General features: G+C 57.7%; 1 protein-coding gene across 2 annotated transcripts; it reads right to left on the minus strand.

Moving 5' to 3' along the window:
* Window positions 1–7: 7 nt before the first annotated feature.
* Window positions 8–8,313, minus strand: LGI4 (leucine rich repeat LGI family member 4). Of its 2 annotated transcripts, XM_047709516.1 has the most exons (9): window positions 7,454–8,313; window positions 6,939–7,010; window positions 6,622–6,693; window positions 5,776–5,847; window positions 5,576–5,647; window positions 5,164–5,333; window positions 2,969–3,133; window positions 2,359–2,864; window positions 8–1,534 (listed from the first exon to the last, which is right to left on the minus strand). In XM_047709516.1, the coding sequence occupies exons 1-9, from the start codon at window positions 7,621–7,623 to the stop codon at window positions 1,220–1,222; spliced, it is 1,614 nt and encodes a 537-aa protein (XP_047565472.1). In that variant the 5' UTR covers window positions 7,624–8,313; the 3' UTR covers window positions 8–1,219. The 2 variants fall into 2 exon arrangements, with proteins under 2 accessions (XP_047565472.1, XP_047565473.1); XM_047709517.1 differs by lacking the exon at window positions 6,939–7,010.
* Between the last annotated feature and the right edge of the window lie 934 nt (window positions 8,314–9,247).

Here is a 9,247-nt window from a genome sequence, read left to right on the forward strand (position 1 = left end):
CCCGAGACCCCACTCTATCATAGAAAACCCTTCCTAATACCCAAGTGTCCCTCTGAGACCTTTAAATAGTTCCTCACGACACTCTTAATAATATATAGCAGTGTGAGAACTTCCAAGGAGCCTCAAACTCCCTTGAGACTCCCCAGTACCCAGTAAGATCTCCAAAATGCATCAAAGGGCCACTCTATAAAATGCCTAAAACCCTCTAAAACACCCAAAACTATCTCCTACGATGCACTGAGTCATGACCTGAAGAAGAAACCCACAATAAACCAGAGACTTGTCCCCTACTAATGCCCTTATATCTCTCAAACATCCCATAAGCCTCTCCCCACAACCCATGAGCCCACACTCATCGGGCAAGCGAGAGAGCACCAGGGCAGCCAAAATGCACCCCTGGGGCAACCCCCACCCCAATACTGCTCCTGGGACACCATTCCTCCCCCTTGTTATTCTCTCCCAAAGATCCCACAACAACGAGCGGGGCAGCTGCACAGCGCGTTTATTGAGCTCATACACTTTCTCTCCTCTCCCCAGTCCCTCATCGGATACGTGCAGCCGGGCTCCCCACAACAGCACCAGCTTTCTTACCTATTTCCCACTTTCCCACCTATTTCCCGCGCATGCGCAAGAGGGCCAACATGCTGGGCTTCCGCCAGGGCAGCAGGCATGCGCACAAGCAGCAGAGGAAGTTAGCAAGCCCGGCTGGGAAACGGGCCCAGCGACTGATGACGTCACGGAGGCGGGCACCAAAGCGATTGGCCGGATGAGTTTAGAGGGAAAGGAAAGTTGTCTCTTCCTCAGTACTTTCTCAGGGAGCAGGAACGGTGGGAGTGGGTTGAGGGGGAGCACTTCCAGATCGTACGGAGTTCTGCACGTTATCCCCACCATGACTTTTGTATCCTGGCTCCTTGCAGCGCCCCAGCCTGAGCTCCCAAGTCATCTCTAGTGGGGGCATGTGCCTCCAGCTGAGATGTTGCTTAAAGACTGAAAGGACAGCTCTTGCCTTGAATTTGGCCTCTGGTCAGGACCTCACAGGTAGCATCAGCCCAAGTAGGGCCAGGAGGCCAGTGTCTTGGGGAGAAACTCCATCCGCTCTCACAAGATGACCCATCATCTCTCCCAGGCTCCTGGTCAAGTGGGTATCCAGAGGCCTGGGACTCCCTGTGCCAGTCAGCGCCCCCTTCTCTCCCAGCCATGGTCAAGGTCCCGTGGAGTCTCAGGCACTGAGGTCTAACTCGTGATGCTGGTAGATCTGTGTGGGGCCTTTGAAGCAAGCAGCAAAGAGGAAGCGTCTGCCGGCTATGGTGATGTGAGCAAAGGCACGAGGGGCCACCAAGGCTGGGGGCCCCAGCTCCTGTAGAGGTTCCAGGAGCCCCTTGTCAGGCTCAAGGCGAAAGACCTGGCTGAAAGCGAAGTCGCTGCCCAGGATGGCCAGCTGGTCCCTGGCGATGAGCAGTGGCTGGAAGACGTGGGCACCACGTGAGGGAAGTTGCTGCAGGAGGCGGAACATGGAGCCATCCCAGCGCATGACCTGTGAAGTGTGGTGACCAGTTAGGGCTGGGGGTCCAAGAGTGCCAGCCTGCCAGTAGCACCCTGGGTTTCAGAGCACCCGGAACAGCTTGGAGTCAGGCCCATAGGTCCTCAAACTCCCACAGCTTTCCTACCTTCATACCTGTCACCACCCCGTTGCCCAGGTCACAGACTTGAAGTCATTCTTGGCCACTCTCTCTCCCTCACACCCCACAAAGAATCAGTCCATTTTACCTATGATGGTATCTATTTCTCCCATCTCCTCTGGCCGCACTCTGCCCAGCCACAGTCACCTCCCTCCATGACGGCAGGCTCTGCCCTAGGCTCCCCACTCCCATCCCTGCACCCACAGTCTGCTCCCCACACACATATCCCGTGAACGCCTGAGTCAGACCATTGCCTTCTAGGCCCAGAGCGCCTGCTTGGCTGTTCCTCAACCCAGAATGAGAATGCTGGAGGGGGTGGGCTGTCAGCCTTGGGGGTCCAGAATGTGGTGGCTGTGCTCAAATGTAAGGCTCGGAGTGTGGGGGGGGCAGTGTCAGTGTTGGGGGGATATGAAGTGGCTTATGGTCATTCAGCCTGAGGAGTCACCGTGGTCTTAGAGTCGGTGTTGGGGGGGTATGGGGAGGGGGTGGCCAGAGTTCAAAGATCAGTACGTCAGGTGGGGTCAGAGTTCACAGGTGAGGCTGTGAGGTCAGGTCAGAGTTTAGAAGCTCCTGTGTAAGGTGGGAGTCAGCACTGCAAAGCCAGCCCCGAGGCGGGAGGCCACTGCAGGTCAGATCTGGCTTGTGGCCGCCTGCTCCACCTGACTGGGCCCAGCCTCACCATGGAGTCCCCGATGTAGCGTGTCAGGCACAGGAACACATCGCCCCCGGCCTGGAAATGGCGTGTGGCATAGACGTCCTCGGCCTCGGGGATGTCCGTGCGCCTCTCGAAGCGGCCGCTGAGCCACTGGAAGAGCACGGGCCGCTGGGAGGCGGAGGCCAGCAGCAGATGGGGCCGGCCGTCCAGCTCCAGGGCCTCGGCGTCTGTGTCCCGGTGCCAGGCGTGCAGGCTCTGGCGGGGGTAGAAGCCGGGCCCGTCCTGGCACAGCAGCGTGGTGCTGCCCGCCTTGGAGGCGTCGGCCACCACGAAGCAGGGCTGCCCGTCCAGCCACAGGAGCTCGGCGTCGTTGGGCCGCAGCAGGCGCTGCGGGGCCAGGGCCTGCGTGGGGGCGAGGCGCAGGCCCGGGCTGGGCCGGGCCCACAGCTGCGAGCCCCCCCACAGGCGGGCGGCCAGCACGAAGAGGCGCAGGCCCAGCACCAGCGGCTTGCAGGACACCACCGAGGGCGCTGTGGGGGGGCGGGGTGTGGGAGGGCAGGTTAGGCCTGCCTGGTAGGGCCCCCTTACCCCCGCAGGCAGAAGGTTGGAGAGGGGTGGGAGGGGGCAGGCTCACCGGACAGCTCTTCCTCAGGCCGGAAGCGCTGCAGGCTGTAGTCCCAGGTGAGGATCAGGCAGCGGCCCGCAAAGGGCTGCGCCAGGACGATGTGGGGCTCCCCCTGGTAGGAGAAAGACTCCACGCCCAGCGCCGACTCCCCAACCGTCTGGAACCAGGACAGCTCTGGGGGTGGCAGGAGAGAGTCAGGCAGGCCCCGGGACCTCGCGAGCCCTCATCGCTGAGCCTCGGTTTGCACATCTCTGAAATGAGGACTGTCGCGGTGTGTACCTCATAGGGACACAGAGTGAGGTCTTTACATCTACAGATGAATTAAGTCACAACAACAGGGGAATGCTTTGTTTTCTAAGCTGCAGGACACCATCAAATCATTGCTTAGAAACAACGTATTTCTCAATTCATTTAGGGACGTTCCATTCTACCCATTCTACAGATGAGGAAGCTAAGGCCGGCAGGCACAGTCCAGCCTTCCCATCTTCCATGTAAGAGGACTGGAGCACAGCCACATGACCCCAGCGCTCCCCCAATACCTCCCTCCTGAAATTAGGTGTGGCCCTATCTAGGCCAAGTTCCCCATGGAGAAAGAGCAAAGTGCTGGCAGTAATGCTCCTCTCCCTTGTTTGCTAATGGCTCTTCCTGGACTTGGTCTCTTGCCCCTTCTCCCCGTGACCTGGCCGATAGATGGGCCACAACTCAGTTTCAACTATGGAAAGCAGGACAACACCCAGGGGCTAACCCACCCGCTGCGACTGCTCACCTCAGACCCTTCTGTCTTCTTTAATTCATGGGATTTTGGACCTCTTGGTTACAGCCACTTAGCTTTATGGTAACGGTACACCAAGGTTGCCCAGCGTGGAGGTGGGTTGTAGACTCCAGGTTATAATACTTCACTCTATATGCGGGGCCCTGTTTCCAGGCACCAGGGTTGAAGCAACGAACCGAGGCACCAAGGATGCCGGCCCAAAGGTGGATCTTTGAAAAATGGCCATCATATCATCACCCCCGGCTCAAAACCCTCCAAGGCTTCCCACAGCCCTCTGGGTAAGATCACTCTGCTCTCTGTGGCTTTCAAAGTAATACACGGTGAGAACCCTGCTGCCTTCAATCTCACCTGTGTCCTTCCCTTCACTCACTCCCGCAAGATGCTGCCTGCCTTTGATCTGCAAGCAGGACAGACTCTCTGCTGCCTCAGGACCCTTGCACATGCTGCCCCCTCTCTCCAGAGTGCTCTTTCTTCTGTATTTCACTGAGCTACATCTGGATGTAAAGCCACCTTTTCAGAGAAGCCTTCTATGATGCCCCACAGAAGGTGGGACCACCCCATTGCCTTAATCTCCCTCATTACTCCCTGTGTTTATCACAATGTGTAGCACAAAGTTTGTTTCTGTAGTGTTTTATTTAATGTTTATGTCCTCATCCGCCAGGGCTCTGAGGGCAAGGCCCATGGCTGTCTGGGTTACCATAGTATGCCCACTGTCTCTCATAGGACCGGACACAGAGTGGCCCTCAGTGACTGTTTGTGGAACAACTGAATAAAGAGGGACTCTTAAGTTAACTTCTCCAGTTCTATGAGTCCCACAAACGCAGAACACGACTTACACTTAGATGCTGGTAAAAATTGATTATTACATTAGTAGCCTTACCCACTCCTTCAGGAAGCCCTCTGTGGCCCTCCCGCTGTGCCTGGTCGTTGCTCTGGCTCGGGGCACCCAAAGCCCAGCCCTGACCACTCTGGGCTCTCACCCTCCACCTTCCCCTGTGCTGTGGGCTCTGGGAAGGCAAGAGCCAGGGCCGTCCTCATCACCGCTGTGCCTTCTGCACTGCCAAGGACCCATAAAGTTACCAAAACGTATTTATGGAAAAGCAATGTGATCATAGCAAGTCTTTTTAAATGGCCGTTTTTATATTAATAACAGCCACCAGCGTGCACACTTAGGAGGGCCTTGCATCCAAGGCTCTGCCCCAAATGCAGGCGTGGACGCGTCACCGAATTCTTGCTGTAATCCTATGGCTCCATTTTACAGATGAGGAAACTGAGGCTCAGAGAGCTAATGCTCATGCTCAGGGGCTCACAAGCTGGGGAACAGCTGAACGGGGAGCGAGGTGAGCCCTTCAGCCCTGGGAACAATGCCCCTGCTCTCCCACCTTCTTCTGGAACCCCGCTGCCCCTCCCACCCTGCGGGGAAAGCCCCCACCTATGGCTCTGCACTTGAACGTCTTGGGGTCGAGGTGGCGCAGCTGCATGTGGGCCAGAGCAGGGGGGCCGGCGCAGGCCCCCGTCCCCACGCTGGCATTCACGGTGGGCGTCCACTGCAGCAGCCAGAGGACACGGCAGTCACACTGGAACGGGTTCCCGCGGAGGTCCCTGGGGCAAGAGGCCGGGAAGGGGCTGCGACCTGGCTTCCACGCCACCCTGGCAGCCCTGTGCCCCATCCCCTCCCCAGGCAAGGGTTCTAGATGGGGCTCCCCCTGGAGGTGGCGTGAAAAATAACGGAAGAACCACAGCAGCCATACTTCTCGGTGTCAGCCAAAAGTGGGCCCAGAGCTCCCCTTCTCTCTCAAACACCCCCCAACTCTCCGGGCCCAGCCAGCCCCCTTGAGCCTCACACGTGAGTTAGGGTCTCCAGGCCTCGGAAGAGGTATCTGGGGAGGGTCTCGAGGTTATTATTGGCCAGGCTCCTGGTGGAAGGAGAGGAGGAGGAGAAGCTGTCACCCAGATCAGTGATCCGGATCCCCAGTGTCCCTGGGTGATGGGGTTTGGGGCGGTGAGGCGGAAGGGAGGGGTGAGGCCTTGGGGGGGCACGCACAGGTGTGTGAGCGAGCGGAGTCCTCTGAGAGCATTCTTAGAGATGGAACCAATCTCATTGTCCTCAATGAAGCTGTGGAGGGAAGGCGGGTTGAGGGGGAGGCCCTTGGTTCCCTGCTGTGGCCCCAGGGCGCTTGGGGAGACTCGCCCCGTTGAAGCCATAGGCCACTGGAATGTGCTGAAGCCTCCCCAGAAACCTGTCCTCCCCAAGGCTCCAGACGGTCATCCCAGGAGTCACGTCCATCAAGACTGACACCCGGGCATCCATCACCATCCCCAACCCCAGTGCCAACAACATGGCCGCAACTCTTGTTAACGCCAGACGGTGCCACCACCACCGCTGCCGACCCTGCCACTCACTCCCGTCATCCACACCCACGCCATTGTCACCAAGCCTCACCCAGCAATACTGAGAAGCGTCATCAACAACACAGCCTTCGTGACACCAACAGGACCGCCACCATGGTCACCAACCCCGACACTAGCACCTCCATTACCCCCATCACCTCCTCAGAGTTGTCTCCCGTTCATATGAAATATTTTCTTGTCTCTGGCCTCCCTGTCCTCTCCCTGGGCTCTGCTATGTCAGGGAGGGCCTGAAAGAGTCCTGGGTTACCCAGGACCTTTGTGGATCTTGAGGCACAGAGAGGGGAGGTGAGCAGGCTGAGGTCACACAGCTGAGCAGGAGCCCTGACCCCACCCCCCTCCAGGAAGGACCTTTGTTCAGACTCCCTCACCTCCCCACATGCCAATAAGCCTCTACCTCCCTCTGCTCCTGGAGCCACAGATGGGTCCCTGCTCCTCTCCCAAGCCCCCATCCCCACTGCCACTCCCTGGCCTCACTCACAGGTACTGCAGGTGGGACAGGCCCGCAAATGCGTCGTCCTCAATCACGGAGAAGGAGTTGGATGTGAAGAGGCTGGCAAGGGAGCAAGAAAGATTTTTCCAGAGTTGCTGCTGCCCCCTCTCTGACATGTTAACATTGACCCCCACCCTCCACCCTCATGGGCGTGGTCACACACACACACACACACACACACACAGGTACATGTGATTCCTTCGCAGACATGCGCATACACACGTGTGCACACGCCCCCCACGCACCTGTGCGAACACCCACCCACTCCCTCGAGCTAGTTGTCGGCTTAGCTGGGCCCCACTCACAGCAGGTGCAGCGTGGGCACCTTCAGGAAGCTGCCGGCCTTCAGTTGGGTGACTCCAGTCCTAACGAATGAGCTGGGGACGTGGGCAATGGTGGGTGAGGAGACAATCACCCCCAGTGCTCTGGTCCCGCCCCAGAGCCATCTCTTGTTTGGGGGACACTGGTGTGCTGCCCCAACCCCGGATGTCTTTCCTTTCCATCCTAGGGAAACAGGCATTTGCCCTCCTCACTTGGCAAGGATCCTGGCAACATTCAGCTTCCCCCCACCACCCACGACCGTCCTTCCCCCCCCTCCCCTCTTGGGCCCCAAATGCTGCCTTGGGCTTTGCAGTCTTCCTTCGGCTCCTGTTCAAATGCCAGCAGCCCCCTTTGAGGCATCCCAACATCCTTTGCTGCCCACCTCCCAAGATCCTGAAGGGTCCCTGCTTCGTCAGGGACCCCGGCACCCTGCCTCCAGCCCCTGGGGTCCCAGGACTCCCATCCTTGCCCTCAGGCCCCCGGAGGGCCTGACACTCACAGTGACAGCAGGGTCGGGGAGAAGTTCTCGGGCAGATCCGGAGAGCCCTCACACAGGGCACTATCCTTGGAGCAGGAGCAGCTCAGAGGACACTTTCCCTTTGGTGGTCTCCAGGCCACCCCCACGCCGGCTCCAGCCAGCAGCAGCAGCAGCACGCCCGCCCCTCCCATGCCCCCTCACCCCCGCTGAGGCTCCGGCTTTTCTCTGCCCACCCGGCTCAGCGGGCTGGGGCCACTACCTCTGGCGTGCCAGGCGACCCTCCATTCTGCCAGCTGGCACACTCTGTCCCGCCTTGTCTCTCCTTTTCTCAGTCTCTCTCTCAGCCTGTCTTTCTTCCTGTATCGCTTTGGTGTCTAATTTTCTGTCTATTTCTCTTTCCTTTTCTGTCTCTCTCTCTTTTTGTATTTCTGACTCAGTGAGTTAGTCTGTTTCCCACTCTCTGTCCGTCTTTATTTCTTTCTGTCTCTTGGTCTCTGTTTCTCTCTGTCTCTGTTTCAGGCTCTCAGTCTCTGTCTGTTGGCCTCTGTGTGTGTGTGTGTGTGTATCCCTCTGTCTGGTGTCTTTATTTCTCACCACCCTTTCCAGTTCCCTGTTCTTCTCCTCCTCCCACGCCTCTTCTCCTTGGAGGTTTGGGAAAGGGACTCACTGGGCACTGGGTGCGCCCGGCGGTGCAGCCTAAGAAGGAGGGGGTCAGAGGCCATAGGAAGAGCAGCCCTAAGGAAGGGACTGGATGGCCCCATGGGAGGGGAGGGGCCACAAAGGGCTGGTGCTGCCCTGACCACTCTCGGCCAGCCCCCTCCCCAGATTCCCCACTCCACCCCACTCGGAGTGTGAGGAGGATGTCACCAGGGTGGGGACCGGATGGCTGGCAGGCGGAGGGGTGGGAGGAGAGACCCCTGGGGGGCTGGAGACATCCTGGCCACGCCCAGCCAGCCCCCTCCTCTGGATCCCAGGAGGGTGTAATGTGCCCCTTCACCAAGGCTCAGGGGGGGGGGAGGCGGGTCCAGCTGCTCCCTCTAGTGGCCATACTCGGCAGGGCAGCTGTCAGACATCAAACTCAAGCCTCCCTCCCAGGCCTGAAATTAACCCCTTGAGTGCCCACCAGCTACTGGGATAAGTAGCCAACTCCTGGGAAAAATGAAAGTGAGGATGCCACCCCCCTTCCTCAGCATTGACTCTGCACTAGGCCCTGTCCTAAAACTTTGTCTGTCAGCTCATGCTGACCTCATCACACCCCTCTGACATTGATCCTATCATAGGGCTATTTTACAGATGGAAACACTGAGGAGAGAGGTCAAGTCAATTTGAGATTTGGGTTACCAGGCTGGCGCAGAGCCAGCGCTTAAGCCCAGGCAGCTGGCTCCAGGGCCTCTCTGTGTGATTTTGTCTTCTTTCTTGGGAGATCCAAACTCATGGATATTGGTCATTTTCTTTCTTTTTTCTTTTTTTTTTTTTTCAGATTTTATTTATTTATTTGACAGAGAGAGATCGCAGGTAGGCAGAGAGAGGAGGAAGTAGGCTCCCCACGGAGCAGAGAGCCAGATGCGGGGCTCGATCCCAGGACTCTGGGATCATGACCTGAGCTGAAGGCAGAGGCTTTAACCCACTGAGCTACCCAGGCTCCCTGGATATTGGTCATTTTCATTTGGACTAAGCTTTTAGCAATTTGGATAGCTTCTGCCCATTAAATAAGAAAGAATAAAGAAATGACATTTGTTATCCAACCTGAAATAGCAATAATAATAATAATTGAGCACTTCCTGCATGCCTGATTTTACATGAATTTATTCAGTT

The sequence above is a fragment of the Lutra lutra genome, chromosome 17 (genome assembly GCF_902655055.1).
Source record: "Lutra lutra chromosome 17, mLutLut1.2, whole genome shotgun sequence".
NCBI lineage: Eukaryota > Metazoa > Chordata > Mammalia > Carnivora > Mustelidae > Lutra > Lutra lutra.

Coding starts and splice junctions, on each gene's coding strand:
- LGI4 (XM_047709516.1), bottom strand. CDS start 7,623: ATGGGAGGGGCGGGCGTGCTGCTGCTGCTGCTGGCTGGAGCCGGCGTG. Junction 7,011..7,453: donor TCCCCGACCCTGCTGTCACT/GTGAGTGTCAGG, acceptor CCACGTCCCCAG/CTCATTCGTTAGGACTGGAG. Junction 6,694..6,938: donor GTGCCCACGCTGCACCTGCT/GTGAGTGGGGCC, acceptor CTCCCTTGCCAG/CCTCTTCACATCCAACTCCT.